Consider the following 15,511-nt stretch of genomic DNA (forward strand, 5'->3'; position numbering starts at 1 on the left):
CCTTAAAAAATAGCCTAATTTTGTGAGTTGCTGCATTCGGTGACACTTAATAAACTTGAAAAGCTGCTAATGACAAATTCTTCAGTATTTTGGCCTTCTTGTAAATTCGGTATGTTATATGTTACTAAATTATTTCTTCCTTTGTATAAAAACATCTGTGTCAGCATGTTGGCTACTACTGTTGGGCCATCAGGTAAAAACAACATTGCATTTGGTCTTTGCCAACAGAAAGATGAAGATGTGTATTTGCATGCAGAGCAGGGAGGTTGACATCTGATCAGAAGTGGTCACTCGAGATGCATTGTAGTGTCAGGTGTGAGCTCAGATCAGATCACCAGGATGCATTTTAACACCAGGTGTAATCAGGTTCATTGTCTTTATGAGTGTTACAGTTTGCTGACATGTACTGTAAGCGGCAGATATTCAGTGTCCGAAATCAGAAATGTAAAAAAATTTAATCTAATCTCAAAAATCATTACATGAAGATTGTATTTCAATCATATTTTATATATTTTTTTCATATAACAAATAATCTCTGAATAGCTTTTGTTCCATAGTTACTAATGCAAATCTACTTGATGTGAGGGTCTCTAATCAAGTGTCATTGTGTGATAATATAATGCAGTGATCTGACTCTTTCTGCCTTTTCAAACATTTTAAACACCTCAGACAAAACATGTGAAATGTTCATCGAAGCAGCTGTAATCACCTCGCAATCATCTGCACATTGTCGGAAAATTTGATCTGAACGATAATAGATAATTAAAGTTGGGCATTTAGGCCATGAACACGGTCAAATTGCAACAGAAAACTTGCCAAAAAATACTTATATCAGCCTTTAAGGATGGTGTCAGTTAAGCTCTAATAATGGGAAGATAGGAGGTTAATTGAGCTCATAGCATGCTGAACGGCCTCGTCTGTGGCAAGCTACAGGCGAAAAGAACAAAAGCCCTAGCAAAGTAAATTGTAGGGGAGCCGTTCCCATGGTTACAGCATTGGTACATTATTGTTCTTGTCTCCAGGGCATGAGTGAGGGTGGGGTCGGGTCGAGGGGGCTGAGGGGTAGAGAGACAGATTTTATGTGTTAATTATAGCACTGTTAATAACAGTATGTGATTCTAGTGAGGACTCAGAGTGCTGCAAGCCCACGCACAAGAAGAGACGGGACACACATGCATTTAATAACACTGTCAAAAGTCGTACACACTACTGCAGCACACACAAGCATGCATATGCAAACACACACACACACACACACACACACAAGCCCAAATCACAGACCTCATTTTGTCTTCACTTATACATTTCCATCTTTTAAAAGTCCCAGCAGATCTCATTAATATGTTTCCGATTCTCTGGACTGGGACCATGCACTGGCTCCCAGTTGTCTTGGATTTGCATGTTTTGCTGTGCATTTACATGTCTGCACTTGGTGAAAGTGGGTTGGAGACACATCACATTTGCACTTTGCTGATGCAGTGAAATGCACCACTGAGCACCTCCAGCAATGAAGCTTACAGCATGGTTTACTCATACATATCATGGGCCAGATTATAGTGCATGCATGATACACATGTTTCATTTGATTTGTAAAAAAAAATAAATAAATAAAATATTTCAAGGTAAATACTATGAATGAAACTCAAGTGGAAAAGGATTTAATGTTACTTAATTTGTTTTTGAACTAATTCAGAGGGGATCTAGGGATGCCCATTTCTGTCAGCAAAAGAAAAAAAAGACCATAGGTTCAGAATAATGAAATTAAAAACTAAACATGATCATATTAAATAATTGTTAGAATTTCTCTAGGGGTGTCCCGCTGGTCCGGTGTTTGAAGGCAGCACCAATAAAGCACAGCGTCCTTGGTTTGAGTCCCGCTGAGATCCTTTGTTGTATGCTGTTCCTTGTGTTTCTCTCTACTGTCAATTCATTAATACAGGCAAAAAATATCAGTACTTTTAAAGTCTAAATTATGGTGAGCCTCTGAACTTACTTCTATCAAGTAAAACAGAAAACACAAAATATAAAAACATGTCCTACCTGCAGTTACAGCGTGAGCCCCAGTCAGCTCCCCGTTGAAGCCGTTCTCCCTGGCGGAGTAGGAGGCTGTGGCCATGTGGGCGGCCCCAGGCTGGCAGGTCCTGTAGGCAGAGGAAGAGTAACCATTGGCCCCATGGGTTCCAGTGGACTCCTGCCCCCCTGATGGGTCCCACTGGGGGGCACTGTCTTCTGGCTGTCGACTGTCTGCCATGCTGGTGCTAGCTAGCAGCAGGGGAGGGTGGGCAAGGGATGGGGTCTGTCCTTCTGGTTGGGAGACATGAAGGGATGGAGGAGAGAAGGCGAAGCACAGTCAAAACTCAGTGTCCTTAACTGCAATGTTAGCAGTGCTTCATGAAGGAGAATGAACAGTGTGCAGACCAGAGGACACGCTGCATCAGTCACATTCACAAATCTCTTTTTGTCACTCATAATCCCCGCTGCAGCTCCACTGAGCTTCACTGTCAACAATTCTGAAAGTGTATCTGTGCTTGTGCGAGTGTGTGTGGAGGTGGTTGTGTGAAATACTGTCCTTGGATGTTAGCGGGCAGGTGACAGCCACTGGATTAAACCCTATTGATTTGTGTGTGGTTGTGTGTGTGTGTAATGACTCATACAGCCAGCGGCCCAGGTGGAAATCACAGCTGGCTGAAAATGAACAGAGCAGACCTTGGATTGGTGTATGACGCACACAAGGTTGTGGGGACGTAAGGTGGGCTCTGATCAATCCAATCTCAAGACCCAGCCCAACACTAGACACATTTCAAGTAGCAGTATTGTTGAATTTTAATCCAACAGCAAATATACCGAAAACAAAAATGCCATCCTAACCCTAACCAATATGGAACGGGGAGGACGGGGATTCTGATCTGTACAACAGGTCAGTCTAGTGTTGACGAGAAACTTACAACCACTGTGGGGCTTACATGTATATGGAATCCCATACTGAGTGCAGACGATTGATCAGAACTGCATAGGGAGGAGATCAAGCAGAAGCAAAGGGGGGAAAATATTGATCAACACACATAATCGCCTGAGGCAGGGACGGGCAGTAAGATTCAATGATCCCTTAGACGATACTGGGCAGAAGGTGGGGGAAGCAGATGAACGGGTTTGATTTAGCGGAAGATCAATGCACAAGATTGTGTATGTCAGGACATAGTGCTCATTGGAGGCAGTGTCAGTCTCACCATAGCAGCACCAGTACTGGCCTTCAAACACTCAAATTAATGTTGCTACTGTATGTTGAGAGAGAAAAAGAAAATTGTGAGCTTGCAAGCAAACGCAAAGACAGAAAACGCTTGAAAAAGGAATGGTTTTTGCAGGCGGTTTGTGGCCGGTGGTACTTCAAGCCTTTGCTGAGCAGACTGTGTAGTTGTGCATAAGGGGATGTGTGAAAGAGCAATTTGTCATTTAGCTCTGCAGTCCACAGAGACTCGGAGAGTGAAGGGAAGTCTGCAGGAGAAAACAGGAGTCAATAACTGCAGCCTGGGACCAACGTATTGCTACAGTGAGCACTAGTCACTGCATCCACAAGACATTCAACACTACTGCTCGCTGTCTGCACACTGAGGGAACAGAGAGGAATGGAATACAATAACATAGAATAATGATTTCCATAAAAAATGCAAACATATTAACATAAATAGCATCAGGAAAACAGTGTAAGGCTGATCTTTAGCATATTAAATAAGATTATGCCTTTCATTAACCCAAGTAAGCCATACATTGAGTGTGTTTACATGCATGCTAGTACCCTGGTTATGATCCAACTGTTGGAGAAACCTTGTTATTTGTTACACATGTAAAACTCATATCGTGATTTCCAAACCCTGGATAAGACCTTGAGAAACTTAGACATGATGAACACAGTGACAATCCTACAATGCTGGTGTTTACCAAGCATAATGTTTACCATGTTCACTATCTTGGTTTAGCTTGTTAGCATATTTGCTAATTAGTACTACACACAAAGTGCAGCAGAGGCTGGCGACAATGTCATTAGGTTTTGCACATAAACCAATGCACTGGATGAACTGACACCTTGACCTTATGGTGGCACTAAAGGAAGATAAAGCGGACTACTGGCGACTACAACTCATCTTCTGGGCACCATGAATATCCATCCAATACCTGTTGAGATATTTCAGTATTCAGTATTCATTAATCATTAGACTACATACTGGCCAACAGAACGACCAGCCGACATAACGATCATTGAAGCCATCCCGTCTGTGTGGCTGAAAATAGACAATGCCAAAACACCTACAATTATATGACTGGCTTTGTTTTGTTCAATAAAAATCCAACAATGTTCACTTTTATGTAATTGATAGTGTTAAATAACAGGTTTAAAACCCATTGAAAAACACATTTGGAAGATGTTGGGCGGCGTCAGTACAGCTGAACTGCCAGGTCCGTGGGGTTACATCACACAAAAGCTCGAGAACCACTGCAATAGAATACCATGAAGATAGAGCACAGAGGAGCAGAATAGCATTAAACAGACAGAAAGAGGAGAATAGAACTGAGTAGAATATGTGACGGCTGTAAGCCCTTGCAGTCTAAATGGATCAGAGTCAGGAGTCAATGGAGCTTTGCATGACTCAGCTCTGAGGGGAGCATCAGTATGAATGAAGCCTCTGCAGAGACTCCACAGCACACAAAACTGCACAGTCTCCTCATTAAATCCCCACCCTGTGTCGAAAAGCCACAGCAGTATATTTTGCATCGCCCCTAACTGTCAATATCCATTCTGTTGCCTGTTCCACCACTGTGTCCCTGCTCGAACGTCCATAGAACAGCACTCTCAATATTAAAAGAGCCATAAAAAACAGAGACAAGACGGCTGTCTTGATGTCTCAGTGCTGTCTGCCTGACGACGAAGGTCACTTTGGGCTCTGTAGCTGATTTCCAGACCCAACAAGGTCATCCTGACTGGTGGCCAGGCTCAGGAAGTCAGTGGTGGGTCATGAGGAAGGAAGGAAGGAAGGGGGTGCGGCCTGGCTTCCTGGATGCCTGCTGAGCTGCTGATGACAGTGCTTAATGTATGGTCTGTATGTTTGTGAGCACGGGTGTGCTGCATGTGTGAATAAAACAGCACCACCTGCTGGGCGAACGTCTGAAAGAAGCCAACTGGGGCCATTACCAAGCATTTTGAAAACTCAGCATGCTGGGTTTAGAGATTAGAGAGGCATTAGGCAACATTATCATGTGAAACTACGCTTCGCTCATCAGCTTGAAACGCGAACCGGGGCTGCAATGCAGTACAGCGCCTCATCCTTACTAATTAACATGCCAGGCATTTTGCTGTGTATTCAAAAAACCAAATACTGGTTTAGAGTATGATGTAAAACTGTTGCAGACTGTCAAGGAGACCAGAGCAAATTTAATGAGGACAGAGGTGCAGTAGGTTTATAAAGTCTAGCAGAGGAGCAAGAAACTACAAAAAGGAGTCTTTTCAAGTTCACTTTAGAGAGGAATGGTGACATGTGAAGAGCAGAAAATTGTAGCTCACGGGATACCAGACAATGTGGTATATTGTCCAGATAATATACTGTCCTCAAGGCATTGTGTCCAGTGAGGAGTGAGACTGTATGAGATTGTGATATGATAGAGTTAGACGTTGGGTGTCTCAGGAGACAGCGGGTCTGTTGCACTTGGCAAAAAGCCTGTGGCACTTTGCCAGAGGGATGGCTGACGCTGATACGCTCCCGCTCTGTGCCAGAGAAGAATGGAGCTGAATAGTGAGCAGACGAGTGAAGCTGGACACCGCTGGACATTTTGGACAGTAACTTGTCATTCATGAAGATTCTAGAGTAGTGTTACTAATCAGCATTTGGGAAAGAATACTAAGCTGCATGTAAATGTAAGCTTATGAAGAATGCAAAACCTGATGTTTGCATTGTGTAAACAAACAGACAAACAAACATTAGCAGAATTCATATTTATAGTGGTTGCTGACCACTGCTCCTGCTGGTTAAAATGACCAATGGTGGTAGATTTTATCAGCTGTAGCTAACCAATGTTATTCCATAAGAGCTTCACTCAAACATGTGGAGTCTCGGAGCAGCTGACTGTACTCGCTCTGTAACATCACTCTACAACAGTGAGTGAACTGTGTAGTTCAACAGAGTGCCGACTCTTCTTTGGAGAAATAATTTAGCTGGTCGCGACACATTAAATACACAACTGGTATCTCACTGTGTCTGAACAATCAAAATCAATCAACAATCTTCTGATGCTAATTTCATTTTCAGGTTGTCAGAGTGTTTGAGTTGTTTGCCAACGATGAAAGTTAAACAGACACTGCTAACTCAGAGCACCCAAGAGCACCCGAAGTTGCAAGGACAAGCTACCACACAAACCACTCAACAGCTTGAGATCTCACCTGGTACATTGACAGAATAGCAAACAAATACAACAGCTAAACACAAAAGTTCTACCAATTTGTGATGAGGTATTTTCTCAACAATTGCTGCCATCCATCTACCTTCACTCACTTTCACTCCAGTGCACAATTTAACACTGCTACTCAGAAACCAGCCTAATCCACAGCTGCACCCTTTACCCCCCCCTTTGTTACTTGAGGCTACAATGATTTTACAACAATGATTCCAAAAAAGGTGGGACGCTGTGTAAAAAGTAAATAAAAACAGAAAGCAACCATTTGAAAACATTTGTAACTGGGTAATATCCATTATCCAATCATGTGTTCACAAAGTGGTGAACCTCATTCCGACTGAGCCTTTCCAGGACGCCCCTTTCATACCCAATCATGATACTATCACCTGTTAACAATGAACCTGTTCACCTGTGGAGTGTTCCAAACAGGTGTTTTTGGAGCATTCCACAAATTTTCCGGTCTTTAGTTGCTCCTGTCCCAACATGTTTGAACCGAGGTGTTGGCACCAAATTCCGAATAAGTATATATTTGCAAAAGTTGATGAGTTTTCATTGAGTATATGTCAAAAAGGATAAGCAAACTATCAGATTTCTGGTATAATGGTATAAAGGTATGATACAGACAATCCATGTTCATAACAAGAAAGATTCCATCAAGCAACAAGATCATCACATATATTTGCTGCTGTAGAAACAAACCTATCGCTGTGATATATTTATAACCCTTCTAAATGTGTAATGATGCTGGTTTAATGTTTTGACCCCCACACTATGCAGTGTTTTGAACAGCAGTTCATCAAATGGGTTGCTAAGCAACATGTACGTATGTCTGAGTACCAACAGTGATTATTGGTTCACATTTGGATGTGTTCTACAGTGCACATTAATAATTCATATTTGTTTTATACTGACAAACTAAGGCTGCGCATGCCTCTGCAGTTTGAGGCTTTGACTTCTCAAAGTGTTACAAGTGCACAGACAGCTGAGTATACAGGTTCGGTATATCTGCTCCTTTCACCTACTGCATATTGACAAACTGATCATTTCCCAGGGATGAATCAGCAGTGACAAGCTGCATTTTCCAACACACGGTGGATTTGAGGTGATGAAAATAATCCAAGAAACATGTTGCATCTTTTACCCTTATGCAAGGCTGTAATGCAGCATTACAGGAAAAGCCTGAAAAGCCCTCTACAGATTCTACAAGGGACAATTTTCTTCACTCTGTCCTCAGAATAGAGCACTCAGGGTACTTTTCCTCCCCAGACTCTGTATGGCTACAAGCTGTGGCCTCAGAGGATTATTCAGAGGAAGCAACAAAGTTTGCTGTTTTTGTTGAGTTTTCATTAGATTTCTAATGTTGACAAAAGTGTCTTGTATATTTATGTATTTTTCATTCATTTGTGTCTTTAAGGAAACATGGCAGAACATCATGATGGCTTCCGGCAAGAACCCACTTCACATTCAGACAAATCCACACTGTAAGCTGTATAATCACTGTGTTTTATTGATGTCCACTGAGCTGCTCCACCAGAGCAGCTGGGGGTTTAGTGCCTTGCTGAAGGGCACCTTGACAGTAATTGTCAAGGGAGGGAAACGTGTGACTCCATCACTTTTTCACCCGTATTTTCCCACTGAGGCACAAAAAATAACTGATGTTCAGTCAATAGAAGGAAGATATACTGGCAAGGACACACTGTTATAGGTAGTTGAAACAGACCACACACACACACACACACACACACACACACACACACACACACACACACACACACACACACACACACACACACACACACAGAAACACTTGCTCCACTTAGCCATTCCCATGGCCTCAAAATAGCAGGTGGGCTGTCTGCCTGAAACAAAAATATAGTCCATTAAGAGATGGACGGTAAAATTTTAAATTTTGATCTGGTACTTAAATGCACTTGTCACTCGTCACATAGCAAGAAAGAGCTCGGTGAAGTAGAATTGTGGTTTTTGTTTGAGAAGCTAATAGTTTCTATTCCTGACCACTGTTGCTTTTACTGGCCCGCGATCAAAGATTAGAGCTGGATGAGGTGGAAATGGAAAAGGTCCAAATTCCCCTGAAGTCTTCGAGCCGGATTAAAAGTTACAATGGCAACTTCTTAACCTTCATTTGTCATAACTGCCAATAAATAAGTGCAGTGTTTCTGCAGAGTGAGAGAGGCTGATGTGCTCGGTTGGTTTATGCTGAAGTTACAGCTCATCGACTAAATGCAGTGCTTTCTGTTAATTGTGTTGTTGCTTTACTGTTGAGTGCTGTTTTGGCAGTTTTTATAGACTTACATGAATTATCTTAGCTCAACAAATTATCAAGCAAGAGCTTGCAGATATCAGCGAACTGAAGGCTAATTACAGGCTGTTCCTACAGAATATCTCCTCACAACAAAAACAGCAATTAGCAAAGCAAAACCTAATCATGACGTCACTCGGCAATCAAAAGTTTTCTGAGACGAACATGCTGGCTGTGGGAATATTCTGCTTTATTTTCATTCATTCATTTCCAGACAAACGCTCCCTCGTCAGTTCAACCGCCACAATGTGTGTCCAGTTTAGAGATGAAGCGGGGCTGATAAACTGTCTGTGAATGCATCAGACATCAAAATTCTGCCCAGACAAGGTAATCACCGAGTTAATTAAGTAGTCCATTTGTCATTTCCATGGCTCTTATCTGGTTCTTCTTTTCATCTTTTGTCTGACTTCTTAGCATTTTTTCACCTATAAATCTTCCTCCCACCCGTTATTTCTTCTTCCCTCTTCACCTTCCTCCACCTCCTCCCATCACTGTTCCTCCTCCTACTCAGTCCTCCTCCTCCTCCTCCGCTTCTCATCAGGCTTCATCTTTCCCCTCACTCTGCTCTCTCTCTCTCTCTCTCCTCATCTCCCTCCTACGATCTGAGCACTTTCACGCGCCACCATCGCACTGTGAATGCCTGTGTGTGCGTGCATGCCAGTGTGTGTGCCCGTGTGTGTGTGCGTGCATGTGTGTGTGTGCATGTGTGTGAGTCACACAGATGCTGCATTGCAGGGCTCTCCTCTCAGGGCCGTCTCACTGCAGGAGTCAGAGAGCAGGAGAGGAGCTAAGGCATGCAAGCTGTAGTTCCTTTAAGTGTGTTTTTGTTTACTGTACACACTGTATGCTGGATGGATGAGTGTGTGTAGCTGCATGTTTGTAGATGTGTGAGGGCATGCAGATATTTGAAAGCAAGGGCAGGTGTAGTCGAGTTTAAAAGAGTGCTTTGGCATTTTGGGAAATATGCTTATTTGCCTTCCTGGCAAAACCAAAGTCTAAAAACAGCAACTTGGTTACGTCTTTAGTGGTTGCCTGCGCAACGGGTTGTGATCAAGAAATAGTCTGGCACAGCAAAGTATCCAAAAAGCAAAAAAGCAAATAAATGTATAGCCCAAAAAGATCAAACTATTTTATTCTATAGTCTACATTTTTGTCATGTTAAAAAGCCCTTATTAGTCCTGAGGCTGGTTTTACTGGAACAGGAGACACTGGAGTTTCTTGTGAATAACTAAGCTAAAGTAGTTCAGGGTCAGGTAATTTTATCCTAAACAGCTGGACAAAGTCCGTCCCTGCAAGGCCTACAAATGTCCTTGTCACGCTATATGTACACGGCCGCTGCTACAATCTGTCTTGACAATAGTTCTTCACAGTAAAACATTACAGAATGAATGATCTATTCAGGTTAGATTGATATATTAAAATCATGTTCTCAATTTTGTCTAGTTTTTACTGTGAAAAACTGAAATAAACCCACCTAATGCACGCTTTAAGATGATTTGAAAAAAAGACCTTAATAGAGCGCATGTCAGCGGAGAGTTGTAGTGAAGCGTACGGTAAATGCGGCTTCAAAGGCTTTTCATCTAAGAAATACACACACTTATGATTTTTTGGGGGGGATGAAAGCAAAAAGATGCCGAACAGCATAAAATAATGCCTCTTAGCAGCTTAATCCAAGAAATATGCTATTAGTACTGGATGGGCCTTAAAAACCTATGACCACGTACTGATACAGTAAAAGATAGAAGGTACAACACAGGAAGACACCAGTTGCTTTGAGCCGGCTTCTGGCCACCACTGACCCACATATGAGCTGGAGAGGTAACTCATATACATATACATTCATCTGTAGTGCTAATTAACAGTAATATGTTCAAACTGCCAACCAGGAGAGAACACTGCAGTTTTTACTAGACGCATTTCCAATCACCTGAAACAAACATAAATGCCATATTTCACCATTTGAGGTTTCACTGGCACCCTTAACTATGTCTTCTTCTACGTCCCCGGGCGCCGGTTGGATGGCAGCCCACCGCTCCCGGTCTGCCACGGAGGAGGGACCAGGATGGGATAAATGCGGAGGACAAGTTTCACCAATTGCATGTCGTGTGTGTGCATGTGCATGAAAAAATTGTGTGACAAATAAAGGGGATTGTCCCTCCGATTCTTCTTAGTCGTCTTCTTCTTGCACCTCCTTCATCTACGATGGTTTAATGACACCTGGCTGGAGCATTAGCGCCACCTACTGTTTAGCTCTATTGAATCATCTTCTGAGAGTCACACAACAGCAGTGGATGGACGGATAAAGTAAAAATATCTTGGATCAACAGTCATTTATTGAAGAGACAAAGTAACCGGCATTAGCACTGTCAGCCAGACAAGCACAATGAACACTTCTCAATAGCAGCGTGGCTAAATTCATGATACAAGTCTAAAACTAATTATTTGTAATGATTATCAGCCACTTCAGGCTGCAGCATCCCTCTTCAACAAATTTGATCTTTTTGACAATATTTCACTTCAGTTAGTCCTTTGTTTCATTACTCCAGCGCACACTTTTTCTCATTGCCCATCTCTATATTGAAGGATTTTCTCATGTTATTTCCAGAAAAATCAGTTACATCACAGTGTCTTCAGGACAACTCGTAGCACATCTTCGCTAAAAGGCTTCTTTTTATACATGTTTTGAACATAATGTGCTGTTTCTGCCCAGTCTATTCAGTTTATTCTATAAAGTTTCTGGCCAGTCTTGTACCTACAGTTGATATTTTATTATTTGCCTGAAAATAATAGGAAGGAAAACCAGAGACTGACCGGCACACATACACAAAGAAACAGACGACGGCAGGCTTGTATAAAAACACTCTTATCCATCATCCATCACCAACCTCACTACATTTGTACAAGTGCAGAAAACAAAGAGAAGCCATGAAAGCGTGACTGCCTTTCAGCAGGCCTTGGTGCTGATCGTCTCACTGAAGCAGCTCTTCTCTTCCCACTCAGTACCAACTTCCCACTCACAGCTCCTAGCAGCCTGCACTCACATGTACATCCTCCCACACAGCCATTTCATCTGTGGAGGTAACAGGCATTCTTTCCGTCTCTCTCTGTCTCTCGTTGTAAATGTTTCTTTTTCGCTTTCTGACAGGTATTCACCACATCTCAAACATTTAGGATACATGACTGTGGTTCAGAGCAGACTTACAATAATGCTGTATGAGGTTTTAGGTGGTTTTGTTTTCACTCATTCATGGTGCGCTGCCCCAGCACACGTGGTGCACAATAACACTTAATTTCTCTTCATTATACATATTGCAAGCAATGATTTTCATGCTTCTATGGTCAAACCAGGACCCCGGCCAGAACTACATTCAGGTCTGAGATGCCTGTGTTAAGAGCTTGTGTGGCTACTTTCAACTGGATCATTTAGCATGAATTGTATTGAGAACAAAATATGATTTAGCTATAATGCAGTCACCACATTTGGTAACACACATGTCAGGTATCCTTACCTGGTTAGGTGGTCTGGGGCGGGATGACGAGTCAAGCTGGGTGGAAAAACTCTTCTCTCCAAATCTCACAGGGCTGATGTCAAAATTGTCAGAGGAATGCTGCGAGCCAAGGGGGACAGCCTCCTTGTCACACCTGGAGATGATGAAAAGAGAGATTGATTATTATTTCTTAAATTAACCCATATTTTCACATCCACGTACATGAGTATCCTCTGATTATCAATGATTTCACCCTGTTAATAAAAAGGACATCACATAATAAAGAGAAAACGTTTTTGTGATAAAGCAATTTCAGAAAAGCTCAAAGGACAGAAGCAGGAAAGGAAGCGAATCAGTTCACTGTGAGACTTTCCTCACAGATGAAGTGTACTTCAACAGCAACACAAACAACAGCCTCTGAACACCCCTCTCAGCTGTGTGTACCTAATAAACTGGCAACTGAGTATAAATGGCCATAATAAGCAATCATCTGTAGTAGACACAATTTGCATACAAACAGCACATTTTATTACAACCATTTGTTGTTTGTGTGCCAAACCCAGATGGATGCACGGTGCTGTGCAGGAATTGTGGAGAATTAATCAAAAAGATGGGCACAAACAAGTTACCAAACATCCCAGAACAACAACACCAAAAATGTCCGACAAGCTCTACAAATCCACAACTCCACAAGCTACAGCTTGAAAATAGAATAAATGCCTCGAAGTTGTTTGCCTCCGCAAACCATTCAAGTTGCTGTTTACGTCCGTGTCTGTCCAGACTCATAATATCTGCAGTGAAGACTATGAAGGAATTCAATGAAAGGTATTAAGTGTAGTTTCTAGGTGAAATAGAAGTTATCACAATATTGACATGTATGATTCCAGTGAGGGGGCGGCACGGTGGAACAGCAGGTAGTGCGCGTGCCTCACAGCAAGAAGGTCGCCGGTTCGATCCCCCGGGTCGGGCAGGGCCTTTCTGTGCGAAGTTTGCATGTTCTTCCTGTGCTTGCGTGGGTTCTCTCCGGGTACTCCGGCTTCCTCCCACAGACCAAAAACATGCTCATTAGGTTAACTGGTGAGTCTAAGACTACCCTTAGGTGTGAGTGTGAGCGTGATGTTTGTATGTCTATGTATGTTAATGTTGCCCTGCGAACGCCTGGCGACCGGTTCAGGGTGCACCCCGCCTCTCGTCCGTTGACAGCTGGGATAGGCTCCAGCACCCCCCCGAAAGGGATAGTCGGGTATAGACAATGAATGAATGATTCCAGTGAGAAACATGCTGTCTTCACTTAGAGTCTATTTTTAAAGAGAAGGACAGGGGACTGGTAGAGAGCTTCATCACATGGTGCGACAACAATCACCTGAAGCTCATTATCAAACCAATGAGTTTCTGATGCTTCAAATATGGATGTGGCTGCAAAGAAGCTACAGACTCCATGTTTTACCTGAATGCTTCACACACTTCAACCCAGCAGCACAGAAGATCTAAACAATCAGCACAGTTTCAAGGTGGACACACAAGATTAGTGTCACCAATCAGTATCTGACCAAATGTGAAATACGGTCACAATCTCCCCTTCTGTGTCTGAGTTATGGGAAGCTGACCATTGACCTTCTGGATATAAAATGACGTCATTTCATCATTTCATCCTCTGAGACATTTGTGTGTTGTCATTTTTGGTTGTTGAGTTATGGTCAAAATGGTCCCAGTGAGCTTTGACCACTGCAGTCTAATGGGTTCATCTTTGAATGCAAGTGAACATTTCCAAGAAATCCAAGAAATCCCCTCAAGGCCTTCCTGATATATTGTCTTTATGAGAATGAGACAGACAACCACTGCTGTTGCCAGCGTGGAGGCATTAAAACCTTTATATAGTTGGCTAAACACCAAAGTGACACACTTTACAAAGGTACAATTAAATCCAGAATTAATTTGATGCTTACTCCATATTTATTACTTCGTCATAGGATTTAATATTTGATTAATTGAATGTTTGACAATGAGTATGCCATGACTGCTGAGCTCAGATGAAGGTTACCATTAGGAGCACATGCAGGTGCAAAATGAGCAAATACCTGGAGGCTAAGAACACTTGTTGTTTTCTACCACTAATGTTAAAACCTGCATTCAAAACTATATTTTCCGTCAAGCAGAACTGATGGATGCAAGTAGATCAAAACATTATTCCTAACTTGAAATAATTTGAGCGCACAAGAGATGTGTCTCTCGTCTGCCAATATGTAAAACATTAAGAGCCATACACGACAAATATCAAGCAAGTGCTTTTAAGCAAATTAGTTTCAGGCATCTTAATATTTCAATTAGAGTACAGGATTGGTATAGAAACACTTCCACTGATGCGGACACTTGTCTATAGTTTACAGGTTTTCCTGAGCAGTGTCCAAAAAGGTCTTTTTATATCTCTACTCCTGCAAGAGGATGTAATCTCATTTTCCTCCAGCAGTTTTGAAGAGACCAAGACGAAGATATTCCATTTGAATAATTGTCTTTAGTCTGTATAAGCAAACTCTTCTTATCATTACTGCTGTATCTTGTCCAAAGCAATCAGCTAATGCCTGGACCCGTGGACCAGGCAGTGAGTTCAGAGCCTCTATTGTAATTTCAGAGAGAAAAACATGACGATGATCAACGCTTTCATAAATTCAATGGTGACAAATAGGCCACGCAAAACATTTATCAAAGCTGCAAATTCAATAATGTACAGTTTTGGTTTTGTTCTGCGTAGCAAAAAATCTACATCTTAACAACTAAACAGACGGAATGAATCAACATTTCTGGAAAAACGCTTTTTCACGTTATTGCAAAGAGTTAGATAACAAGATCGATACCACTCTACCATTTGTCTGTTAAGCATCAGACTAGAGCCAGACTAGAGAAACTACTAAAAGCTTCCTTTTCCAGACACAATCAGAGTCAGTCATCTTCGAAATGGTTCTACATTTTCAGCTCTAATTCGTACTTGATGTAATCAAGGTGACTCACTGCCACAAGCATGGAACACCAGCGTAACTCCTCCTCATCAAAGTCCTGCTACAGAACTGTGGCCAGTACCTCAATAATAATAATACATAACACATCTTTATTTGCAGAGTAGTTTACGTGGTGATGAGGGTTGCTGCTTTTTCAGAAAGGATCAAAGCTGAATGAGTCAGCAGCACCACAAGCCTTTTCTTTACCGTATAACAAAAAGTGGTTTATATTCTGTGGGAGTTCTGGGGGAGAGAAGCAAAGGAAAAAA

General features: G+C 42.1%; 1 protein-coding gene across 11 annotated transcripts in view; it reads right to left on the bottom strand.

Moving 5' to 3' along the window:
- The window catches only part of map2 (microtubule-associated protein 2), a 90,103-nt gene that overhangs the window by 38,812 nt on the left and 35,780 nt on the right, over positions 1-15,511 (bottom strand). For all 11 annotated transcript variants that reach the window (XM_070976735.1, XM_070976731.1, XM_070976733.1 and 8 more), the window contains 2 exons: positions 12,271-12,403; positions 2,041-2,304 (listed from right to left, as the gene is read on the bottom strand). In XM_070976735.1, coding sequence (XP_070832836.1) covers positions 2,041-2,251 — 211 coding nt within the window. In that variant the 5' untranslated portion in view covers positions 2,252-2,304; positions 12,271-12,403. The remainder of the gene's footprint in view (positions 1-2,040; positions 2,305-12,270; positions 12,404-15,511) is intronic.

Source organism: Chaetodon trifascialis, chromosome 12 (assembly GCF_039877785.1).
Source record: "Chaetodon trifascialis isolate fChaTrf1 chromosome 12, fChaTrf1.hap1, whole genome shotgun sequence".
Classification (NCBI taxonomy): domain Eukaryota; kingdom Metazoa; phylum Chordata; class Actinopteri; order Chaetodontiformes; family Chaetodontidae; genus Chaetodon; species Chaetodon trifascialis.